The following is an 11,977-nucleotide window of genomic DNA, read 5'->3' as shown; positions in this document are numbered from 1 at the left end:
ACAATGTTAATTATGTGAATGTGTAATTGCCCCATAGTCCCCATGCCATACACATATACCGATATATCATACACTGATATATCATATATGAACAGAAGTTGAAACTTTTATTTGTGCATAAGAGCTTTGAGTTGCGCTTGGCTAGATCACTTTGTAAATATTGATTATGTAAATTCAATATTTTGTGACAGAGTTTTATTTAAACTATTGTTATGTTGACATCCCACATGGTTGATACCGGAAAGAAATTTTCAAAAGTTTAGCACAAGTAGTCACTCTTTCATAATTTATAAAAAATAAAGGTCATGAAATTAACTTTGCATTTTCCTGTGAGTGATTTTGAGAAATATACTGCTCCCAAACTTTTTTCATTAGCCTTTAGTTAGAGACTTCGTCCATCGAAATAAGCTTGAAATGCCTTGCCGGTGCGAAGTATTTCTAAACTCATGAAGTGATTAATGTAGTGAGAACACATGAGAACGCCAGACGTGAAAGTATTTTCAGATAATAGTCATTTTGTTAAATTTTCAGTGTTTTTTATTGTTTCCATGGATTACTTGTTGTTGTTGTATATTGTTCATAAATAATATGTTTCTTTGGAGACAATACACTTACAACCTCATAATTGAAAGAAAAAACCAACACACTAAACTAATCCGTTTTAACAACTCAAATTTTTCTACTGCTATGCAAATACCATTCATTTCTTAAGAAAATGAATTTCATAATTCATTCTTGTTTTTTACGACATATAAGCTTAAAAGATAGCAGCTTTTTATTAAATCCACACTAACGATTGTTGAAATTGCTATGTTATTACATGTTATTATTTCCTGTCAGGTCACACATCAGTGGCAACGCTATATTTATCTTCCAGAGGAATGCAAAAATTCTCTTAGAGTTAAACAAAAAAAATATGTTTTACCAGGCTTAGCAAATACCTTTCTGTAAAATCAAACACAAATTATATGAACAGATCTTTATTTTGAGAAAAGTTTTTTTTAGAATAATAAAATGAATGATATTTAAATTAGCGACTGCTATACATGCCATCAAATCCTCTTACGGTGAAGTTATTTTCTCCACTGGAAATAACTTGTATCACTTTTTTTCTCTTCCATCTGCAAAATACCAAGGAAAAGGACTTTCTGTACTTCTTCAAACGCCATGCGTATACAAAAGGATTTAACAAAAAGTTCAAAAATTTTACAGGAAAGAAGTATCTGGCAAAAAGTGTTACGCTGCTTGGAGAAGTTCCTCTGAAAAGCAAATACCCGTAGTTAATTTGAATAGCAAGATTGTATGGAATAAATGTCAGGAACATTATAAGAACTAAAATAGACACAACTTTCACCAATTGTGCTTCGATAGCCATTTTGTATCTTTTTGAGAGATTGGTCTTAGCTTCCTTTTGAGATGAAGGTACATCACCGACTGCATTTGAGGTTTTGAGATTTTGCTTAATACCATGAAGCATATTCAGATATAGAAACACGATAACAAACAGAAACATTTCTAAGGTAGAACTGAGAACGAAAGGAGAGACTAGCGGTAGAAAATGAATAGAGGAAGCCATTCCACCACATATGATCCAAACACCAATACAAAAATAAAGCGTTAGTTTTTTTGATCGAACTGAGTTTGATTTAAATGGGTACAGTATTGCAAACCATCTCTCCACACACATTCCAAATACCGTAAAAACAGACACTAGAACCGACGTCCAAATGAGATACCACAAAGATATATCGTACATGTTCATCGAAAACAGAATACCATACAGTATTCCATTAATGGCAGTGAGCAAATCAGCAACTGCTAAACATATCACTAAGTATGATATTTTTGTTCGGAATTCTTTTAAAGGATCCTTGATCATGACCAGAATCAAGCACGAATTTGCCAAAACTGATAAAATGCCAATAACAATAACCAAAACATTTTCAAAGGTGATGTGGGTTTCATCATTCTTCTCCATTGACTGACATTCATTGCTGCAGTTTGTATTTGTAACTCTCGTCAAAAATTGTGAACTTGTCGAAGACATCGTTTCTTATTTTACTTGGGCGTTTCGACGAGTTGGCGTGCTTCTTATATTTTCATATAAACAATCAGGAAGTTATTTGTTAATTATTCCAGTACCGTCATCTTGTACACAGTGATCAGGACCTATTACTATGACCTAATTGGTACATTATCTTTAATTACCCTACTCACTAATAGCATAGTAATATTATAACCAATCTAGGAGGACCTGTCCATATGGGGTAGGATTGCTCGCCTAGCCGGGATAATGATAATGCGCCAATAAAACAACCCATATTTTAAATGTTTTCTATCTTGATCCAGTCCTAACATTCAGTGATAGATTTAGATTGAAATTCATATACACAAACGGAACTTCAAGCAAAGTTCGCTCATGCAATGTACTCAACTTTTAATTATTTATAACTATAAGTTGTATGTCACAGGGGCGTCGGAAGCGGGGGAGGGGAAGCAGGAGAAATAAGGCTTTCTCACTTTTTCTGAAAGAGCGGCAGTACCCACCCACTTTTTAACAATAAACATAACATAATGAAAAATAATATTTGGACATAAAGTAAACAATGCTGAAACTGTCACGAGTTGTCTTAGGACTCTTTCTGTATAAATAGGTAGTAATAACAAATTAGTCCAACATAGAATAGCTCCGAAAAATTCCACTTGCTTTTCGTTTTCTCCACTGTTTTGCAACGAATGAGAAACGTGTAACGTTTTACAATTTTGATACTTTGAATTTTCGATTCTACCTAATACATACGATATATGTTGAGCACATAATGCTATTGCCAAATTGAAGTCATAATTTCCTGCTGTGATTATTGAACAATACTACTAAAAACACCGACGAAACGATGATGGACCCAACATTTAACAGTCAGGGAGTTTGCCACAGATTGCCAAAGAAACTGTATCAAACGTTGTTACTTAACTGCAACCAAAACATGTTCAGTTTTACGGAATGTAGAAGTAAAAGATAAGTAGGCAAAGGACAATCGTTCTTTCCAGTACAAAAAAACGTGGGCTTACGGAATTAGGGGCAGGGGGTAGCTGCGCCACAAGTAAATTAGAAGATTGAAGAGTAGAGCAAATTTTGAACATTAAACTTGTAAAAATGCGGAAGAAGGAAATTATGACATGTAATTTTAAGTCAGAAATTTGGTAGTCTATTGTTAGTTATAGAGAAATATTTACTCCCTCCTCAAGAAATGATTGTTCCCGTAAGCCTATATGCAAAAAGGAAACAAAGTGATTTCATATGCTAAAAAAGGTGAAGAAAAGTAAAACTTGAGAGAGCCGTCTCAAAAATGCACTCCCACACTAAATATAACAAAATAATAAAAAAACAAATTAATTCTAGCATCAAATGATATCCGTGTCGGATAATTTTCGAAGAGTATTTGTAAAATAGAAAATGGAGGTTTGCCTCCCCCCCCTTTACACTAGAGAAATCAATTTTCTTTTTGAGACATTATGTCAAGAAACGATTTAACGCATGCGTACAACTATTTGCAGTGAAATTCACAGAAATTTCACACGGGGAATGGGATTAACCTGATAAAGATTGTTAAATCGTTTCTTGACATCAAGCGAAAATCCAGGCACAATTTGAAGAACAGTCTTGTCTTATTTCATGAATTAAATATGTCTCTCGACTGTCAATGTTGGTTTGTTAAATAAATGCAAGATGTCTACCTGTAAGATAATTAACTTTTGACTAACTTTGACAGGACAATTTTCTCTGATGTAAAATAAACAAAAACTTTATTAGCAAACCAATTTTATACTGAGCAAATGACATAACTATAACCTACGTACAAGTATATTCTAATAAATTCTCAAACAGTTTTCTATTATCTTTTTCACTGCCAGTTAAAATAATTTAATGCAAAATATTACTTTCGTTCTCCTAAAAATTTTGCTACGAATAATTTATTGGACCTTAAAACTAGGCCAAACATAACATAAACCAATTTGTTTTTGACACATAAAATTCTCTGAACAAAAAAATAAATAAATTAATAAATACATATTCACCCAACGTATAAGCACGCTACCAACAATGACATCACTAAACTACTATCAAAACAGCAATAGAATAATACCAAAAAATGCTTTCTTTTCACATAAATTAGGCATACAGTTTTACGATACTGTAATGCTATAGGCAATAATTAGAGACCTTTTTTTACTACAAGTAATTTAAGTATAATTTATATCTAGTCTTCTAACGCTACATGGGATGTCGGAGCTGGTAACGTCGATTGATTGATTTCCATTTTTTATGTTAAAATGAATTACCCGTTTAAAACTGGGGTCAAATTTAAAATTCATCAATATGATATGTAAAGTAGCAGGCGTAAAAATATCTTACATTTCTGAATGATTTGGAGGGCAATTTTGAAGAGAAAACTTGATAAAGCTCTCTAAGTAAAGGTTTAAGATATCTAACTTTACTATATATAAGTTTCTCTATCGTTGCAATTAACTGCACATGGCTTCTTACCACAACAAGGACTTAAAGCAGTAGATAGTTTAATAAATACTTTATCATATGGTTTCAATGATCGAAGACATTCTGGTAACCATTTCCATGTTCGTAGTAACGTAGGAAGGAAAGACGGTTTCTTTTTTTGTAGTACATTTATCAATGCAGCCAAGAGCACGACAACGCCGATAGGAATTAATACACCAATAAGAATTGGTGTTCCTGCGTATGAGAGGCCAAATACTGCAGATGGTATGAGGAAAAAACACAGTACAAGATACACCAGCGCAAACCAACGGTATTCTGCTGTTATATCGCCAAGTTTTTTGGCAGTTTCTATTGGAAGTTTTCGCATAAATGGTAGCGGATACCAGATGGCAATTCCAGTAAGATTGAACAAAAGATGACAAAGAGATATTTGAAGTGCCTTGTTTAAGTTTGATGTACTTGCTAATGCAGCCAAAATAGCTGTTCCAGTCGTGCCAATATTAGCACCAAGAGTTAACGGGAAGACACGTTCAATTGTTACAATTCCAATACCAACTAATGGTGTTAATGCTGACGTAAAGATTGAACTTGACTGAACTAACATTGTTAAACCAGTACCAACCAATATGGTGAAATATCCAGTAAGATATTTCAATGGTCCAGGAAAATCAGCATTTAGAGTTTTTCTAACCATAAGGGCTAGATTGCCCTTCAGCATTGAATGCAACAACTTAACAATACAGACTAAGCAAATGCAAAGCAAAGTAATTGACACAACTAACAGAATGAAACCAACTACAGAGTCTTTCATACCAGTATTGTGAAAGAGGAAGTTACAAGTAGAAATAGTTTTATTGGGAGTAGTGCTTGAACCATTGATTTTTTTAAGACAGGACTTGATCAGACTTACATCAGCAGAAACCTCTTTTCCTTTTGCAATACGTTTTATAACATTCTTGTCAATTTGGATTACTCTACTGGTGAGAGGTTTAGTCAACTTTTTCAGAAATTCTACTTTAGTATTCTGTTCCCCTTCAACACCAAATGCACGAGTAATTTCACCAGAGCAATATAGAAGATACGACTTGGAAAAGATTTTTTTTGTAATAACTTCAACTGGAAGTAGGACAAGAACAGTAAGCCAGTTGAAGAGGTCATGAACAGTTGCACCAGCAAATGCACGACGAAACTCATCACGCTCTTTGACATGGCCCATGGAAACAATTGTATTGGTGACCGATGTACCAATGTTAGCACCCATAATAATTGGAATAGCATACTCCACTGTCAGAACTGTAATAAAAAGTACAAATGCAATTAAAATGTTTGTAGCTGACATTTATTAACACATAATTACGAAGATGAAAAATAAACAAATCATTTGATAAGTTTACCATGCACTTAAATATTTTTATCTAGAAAATATTCCCAACCACAACATGCACATAAATCTGGTTATTTACATAACAAGCTAAAATGTTGTTTAAGGGGTCAAAGTTCTCGATATAGACAATCTTCACCTTGAACAGCTTTCAGTGTTCAATTTCAGGTTTAATTTTTATGTAATTTTTGTGAAATTAAATTTAAACTCTTTTTATTAGGTTCATGTACCAAATACAAAATCACATTATTATACAATTGCACAAGAAACTACATGTGCAATCAACTTTACATAGCTATGACATATGAGATGCATTAAACTTCTTACAAATGATATTGAATTACAGGGTCGACAATTTATCCCAAATTTAATTTTAACGAAGTGAATGAAGAAAAGAAACTGGGTTAAAAAAATTTTTCAGCTAAAGCTTTGAGGTAAAGTTACACAATATTTTTATAATTTTCTCAAATTTCACGATACTTGAATACATAGTATAATTACATAATCACACACATTATTCGAAATAGAAAGCATTCTTAGCTTAAAAAAATGGTTAAATCGCCTGAAATTTCGTGTTATTCTTGGCTACTATTTCGACCAGATTGCGACACAGTTTCTGAAATATTGCACGTGCATCTTCGCTCACGCGGGCAACGGAATTTAGCAGTGAGTGGAATGGCAGTAAAAAGAAGAAATGTGTAAACTTGTACCGGAACTTTTCATACAAACGGTAACAAACTAAATATGGTTTATATTAATTATGTAAGCTTGACCTACAGTTAATAACTTAAAATTACCGGAGAGTTTCCTTTCTTTCGTTTCATATTGGCTCCTTATTCTGAATATTTAATGAACAATATTTTTAAGATAAAAAAATCTCTCAACTCACTTCCTGAAGCAACCATTGCAACAACAACCGAAGTTGTAGTTGATGAACTTTGAAAGAGAACAGTTGCCAACAGTCCGATCATCAATCCAGCCACAGGATTCGAGAGTATACTGTCAGCAGCAAAAACTTTGCTAGCCGTCTTCCCACCCAGTAAACGAAAAGCTGCGCTTAGAAAGTTGAGTGAGCATATGAACAAGTAAAGGAAACCAAGAAGACTAACTATCTTCAGGATTGTACGAACTACAAGTAACACTTTGCCACGAGTAGTTAAATCTATATTAAAAGTAAAAATATGGCGCCATATAAACCGCCAAACGAAGGCGCAATTAAACTATGAAACGGTGTACATACCTTTCCATTTCGGGCCAGATCTTTTAACTTCAGGCAATGCCCATGGATCTACCGTGTTATCTCTATCGGCTTTCAGTCGCTGTTTGTCTGTAGTATCACCTTTCAATGTTTGAAGTTCATTCACCTATGCAGTTTTCACAATCGTATAATTCTATAATCAATCAAATCGATCTGTTGTAGTAAAATTGAACACTAACCTCACTCTCATTCACGAAAGGAGCCTCCATTATCTCAGGGAAGTGAAGCTTTTTGGCACCGGCAAAAGTTGTTTAGTCACATACAATTACTTACTACAACTGTTAATGAAACGAGGAAAACTATGCTATTATATCTTGCCTTTCGTTCTCTGATTGGTGAAAATGTAGCATGCAAGCAGCATACCAGGAGCACGTGAACAAAAAATATGAGCATGTGGACAGTAAAAACTTACACATGGCTACACATGAAATGAGCACGCTCTCATTGAAAGAACGCCATAGAACAGGAAGTCTTGATTGTCAAACAAAACAATTAAAACAACAGAAACATTTCTTCATTTTCCATAATCCATATGACATTCATTCATCAATCATTGGTTTCACTATAAATATTCAAAAATAGGTAAACTTTTGAAATATACTTAGATTTAATTTACTTTATCAGAATCGTCAAGAGTCAGAGTTGAAAGTTTAAAGAAAATTCCTGACTTAAGAACTTATAAGTACAGGAAACAATGAATGACCATTGACGTAAATTAGCGCTTAGATCGACAGTCTGAGTGTTCCGACTGTTCTCAGTTTCACTTCACACGTCACTGGGAAATGATTTTGAGATGGGATTTTGGTATTTAGAATTCGACAACATATCTTTACAAGTTTCATCCCTCCTCTGCTAAACCACAGAACAATCTTTCTATAAAAATGCTAGAAATGCTTCAAGCCATGTTACATAAGAATTTAAAATAATAAAATAAAGTCGTTAAATTTAGATTGGTCTATTTTTGTTTACTGCGCAAAGAAATGTTAAAGTCTTGAAAAGTCGTGTTGTGTGCGCCAGTGCTATACACGAGACATAGCCAATGGCTTTGTTCTATAAAAGTCCTTGGGTGATCTTGCTCGATCAGTCGATCGTGTATTTTTCATTACTCTTAACTCAAGTCCACGATGTAGACACGTGGGTAACATGTGAAAAGTCATGTTGTATTATTTATGCAATAATCGTTCAACTTGAATTTCTGCCAGCAATGGCAAGCATTTGGTGACGTGCAGGCACGTTTCCTGAACTCTAAAAGTTTAGCACGAACGGCACGACTAGGGGATAGTAGCTACGCCATTGCCAACGCTGTCCTTTAGTCTTGAAATTTGGCCGAAAAGACCGTGAACTGTTATTACTTAAACCATATTTAAAATTTAAATAAAAAAAAGAAAACATAAATTTCACAGGTGAATTTTACAAATATCCACAATATTCATTGGGAATGGGTTTATGGGAAGTACGTATTTCTTAGATATATACTCTTGGCTATTGTAAAACTTGTAATCATAATTTTCAGGTATGCTCTGTGATAAGTACAGTCTAGGTCCTAGGGCGTATTGAAAGGGAGATGGTTGTTAAAGGGAGCATTCCGGCAAAGTTGGATTCTCTTTTCTTCTTTAATAGTTTTTGCCTTGTTGCAATATAAATATATGTTTGTAAATGTAGATCGTCCAGGTTGGTATAGTCCTGAGAAGGATTGTTTTTGTTGTTGTCGACTGACGTTTCGACAACCTTAGCGGTAGTCATCTTCAGAGTCAAATGAGGCGTAAACATAAGGTTAGCCGTATTTGTTATCTGGTTCTTACGTCATTGTATTGTGTGTACAGGAATTTACTTTCAGGAATTTACAGGAATTTACATTTACTTTAATATAAATATATATAATTAAAAGAAGTTTCTCCGGATTTATAGATAGATACTGTATATATATACTTTATAGATATATATACTGTAAATTAATGCAGAACTGAAGTCTCGTGCATTATAGAGTGTAAACAAAGGTTTTTCGAGCATTCGACCAATCAGAGCCTTGTTTTTAAAATTTTATTATATATAAAAATATATACATCAGAGAGTCAACAAAGTAATACATCTGTTTTAAAGTGATTACAGTCGGTAAAACTGTAAAAGATCGTTATTTAACAAATCGATAACTTCAGCTTAGGTGTCATGCATATACGGGACGAGCAGTTGCGTGTTTGTGCTGCACTATAATGACGTCATAGAATGACAGGGCATAAACATGAAAGTATTTTCATGTTGTAAATTATTTTATATTTCAGTTTTAGAAGAGTTATTGGTTTTTACGTATAGTTGTGATAAAGGTATTTTATATCAAGTTAGTATGAAAAGTACCATATGTAAACGACGAACGTCTAAGAAATGGAGAATTTAATGCTTTGATAAACAGTCTTTCAAATACATAGTTACGATTCTTACGAAATAGTCAAAACCCAAAAATTCTTCACCTTGAATATTATCTTGATAGAAAATCCAAAGATGCCTTCAAATTACGCTGCAACTTTTAATAAAAATGAACTGAAAGAACGGCTTTCTTCGCAACAATTTTACGTAACTCAGAATAAAGGAACAGAAAGGTATGTTTGAAAGATATTTTTATAATGCTGTGCTTGCTGTAGCCTTATACTGAACTTTTTGAATGTGCTTTTGAATTTACGTTCACTCGTGAAACTACTTCAATATTTATCAACTGTATCTGAGTTGAATGTCAAGTCGAAAAGCTATCTTGGTAACTGAGATAACTTTTCAAAATTTCAAAATTCTACAAGCCTTGAGATATAACAACATAATCTTTCTTTTAAATACTAGTAAGAAGAAGAAAATTTATGTTGGTTAATTGCTCAATGACATATAAACAATGGGCTCTTGGGTAGAAATGACAATTATCTGTTTGGCTTTTTTTAAAACAATTGTACAAATATTGCAGAGCTTTTACAGGAATGTATTGGAATCACCATGAGAATGGTATATATCGTTGTGTAGTTTGCAACCAGAAACTGTTTTCATCATCCACAAAGTTTGACTCAGGCACTGGTTGGCCTTCTTTTTATGACCTGATTAGCTACGGTGCTGTCAAAGAGCTCACAGATAAATCCCTTGGTATGACAAGAACTGAAGTTGTTTGCAGCAAGGTGAGATAATAGACTGATTAATTATTGTATATATAGACTGTTTTTCATAGACTGTATAATAGACAGTTTTTCATGTTGTGAGACATTACATTGCTGTAGTGTGGTGCTCATTTGGGTCATATGTTTCTTGATGGGCCAAAGCCAACTGGCAAAAGATATTGCATAAATTCTGCATCATTGGATTTCAATAAAAAAGGTACTGAAATGTTTTTTAGAAGTTTTTTCCATTTCGTAACTGATGCTCAACATGACTTTATATTATTTTATTCAGATCCTTTGAAAGATGACTTATAAATATATTTTAACCACTTAACTAAGCCATTTTTTTTAATTAAAACAACTTACTCAAATTTGTAAAATTTACTGTAGAATTAGTATAACATCTGGAAGCTATGATATTATATATGTTGTATATGTAGCTGTCTTAAACCTTTCTTACTAACAAGACATTGCTTATGCCATTTATATACATTCAAGGAAATGCAAGACAGTTTTTTTTAATATTATTGGATTGCCAAAGTTTGAAGTATACTAGTATGACTGAGCAATGCATGTAACATACCACATATTTTGGTTAATGCTAGTTTTTGATCATTTTTCTTGTACATATAAGTATTCTGTGCAATTATAACATCAACAATATTTGTTTTCACACTTATTTAAATGTCATATGTAGCATACATACATATAGCAATGTAAAACATATCTTAAAACAGTTTTGTCCTGATTGAAATGTAAGTCAGAGTAAACTAAAATATATTTTTTAAAATTCAAAATCTTATTGGTTAAAGTTTGACTCGAAAAAATTCTTTAATTAGAAATTTCATATCAACACAAAACAACATGATTAATTTTATTGTACATTCAATTCACAATGAATCGCTATAATGTATTCTGACATACCTTGGATTCACACTGATAGTTAAATCTTTGAAGAATACCTTTTTTGGCCATATATATTTATTGTATCTGATCTTAGCAATGATGAAATCAAATTATATAAAATTGTGTGATTTATAATTGATTTGGATTGATTTATTTTAGTAATTAATGTCAATTGCATAATTTATGTTTTTATTAAATGAATAAATTGCATAATTTTTTAAAGCGAGATCGCATATACGTATAAATAGCTGAAGTTTTTCAATTTTTTCATTTTTTTGGGTTGGCATTACGCGATTCATCACACGTGAAGCATGTCAGTAAAACCGCCATCGCGATTTTTCCACCATTATCAAAAACGTCCAGTTCTTTTTATTTGTCTACACAGTTTTCTCCAATTTCTCATCTTGCACTTTGCTCTTCATGAAAACGTCACGTTAAAGGGAAAAAGAAGTAGGGAAGAACAGCTAAGAACATGGAAAAACTACATAGATAATGTAAGAACTGAGGCATCTCCGCGAACATTAAACGAGTTAACGATGTGTTCGACTATGGTACAGTTTTTCACTGGTCTACTTACTGCATCCTTATAGACAAACGACTTTCGAATGTGTGTTTGAGAAACAAAACATCTTGTTCAATGGTTTCATTCACATTTCACACATGAAACAGTTTTAATTGATTTCAGATCTCGCATTGAGTGAAAATGAATAAAAAAAACACGATAACTTTTGTTTTTCCATGTCATCGACTCATCAATAATTTTTGTTCATCTAATCAGTTCAAAAACA

General features: G+C 32.9%; 3 protein-coding genes across 4 annotated transcripts; 1 reads left to right on the top strand and 2 right to left on the bottom strand.

The window, feature by feature from the left end:
- Positions 1-659: 659 nt before the first annotated feature.
- LOC124446150 (lysophosphatidic acid receptor 4-like) lies at positions 660-2,010 on the bottom strand. Its single transcript, XM_046996974.1, has one exon. It carries the CDS (start codon positions 1,976-1,978, stop codon positions 1,031-1,033), a length of 948 nt encoding a protein of 315 aa, XP_046852930.1. The 5' UTR covers positions 1,979-2,010; the 3' UTR covers positions 660-1,030.
- Positions 2,011-3,787: 1,777 nt separating this feature from the next.
- On the bottom strand, positions 3,788-7,482 carry LOC124445296 (sodium-dependent phosphate transport protein 2B-like). 2 transcript variants are annotated; one of them, XM_046996002.1, is made up of 4 exons: positions 7,335-7,482; positions 7,138-7,261; positions 6,787-7,059; positions 3,788-5,809 (listed from the first exon to the last, which is right to left on the bottom strand). In XM_046996002.1, the coding sequence occupies exons 1-4, from the start codon at positions 7,362-7,364 to the stop codon at positions 4,497-4,499; spliced, it is 1,740 nt and encodes a 579-aa protein (XP_046851958.1). In that variant the 5' UTR covers positions 7,365-7,482; the 3' UTR covers positions 3,788-4,496. The 2 variants fall into 2 exon arrangements, with proteins under 2 accessions (XP_046851958.1, XP_046851959.1); XM_046996003.1 differs by lacking the exon at positions 6,787-7,059.
- A 1,756-nt stretch (positions 7,483-9,238) lies between these two features.
- On the top strand, positions 9,239-11,080 carry LOC124445298 (peptide methionine sulfoxide reductase MsrB-like). Its single transcript, XM_046996006.1, has 5 exons — positions 9,239-9,476; positions 9,641-9,749; positions 10,100-10,304; positions 10,404-10,500; positions 10,576-11,080. Exons 1-5 carry the CDS (start codon positions 9,395-9,397, stop codon positions 10,596-10,598), a joined length of 516 nt encoding a protein of 171 aa, XP_046851962.1. The 5' UTR covers positions 9,239-9,394; the 3' UTR covers positions 10,599-11,080.
- Positions 11,081-11,977: the final 897 nt, after the last annotated feature.

This window comes from Xenia sp. Carnegie-2017, unplaced genomic scaffold, assembly GCF_021976095.1.
Source record: "Xenia sp. Carnegie-2017 unplaced genomic scaffold, XeniaSp_v1 HiC_scaffold_22, whole genome shotgun sequence".
Classification (NCBI taxonomy): domain Eukaryota; kingdom Metazoa; phylum Cnidaria; class Anthozoa; order Malacalcyonacea; family Xeniidae; genus Xenia; species Xenia sp. Carnegie-2017.
The sequence above is the reverse complement of the archived record's forward strand: the minus strand, read 5'-3'. Positions and strand labels throughout refer to the sequence as shown.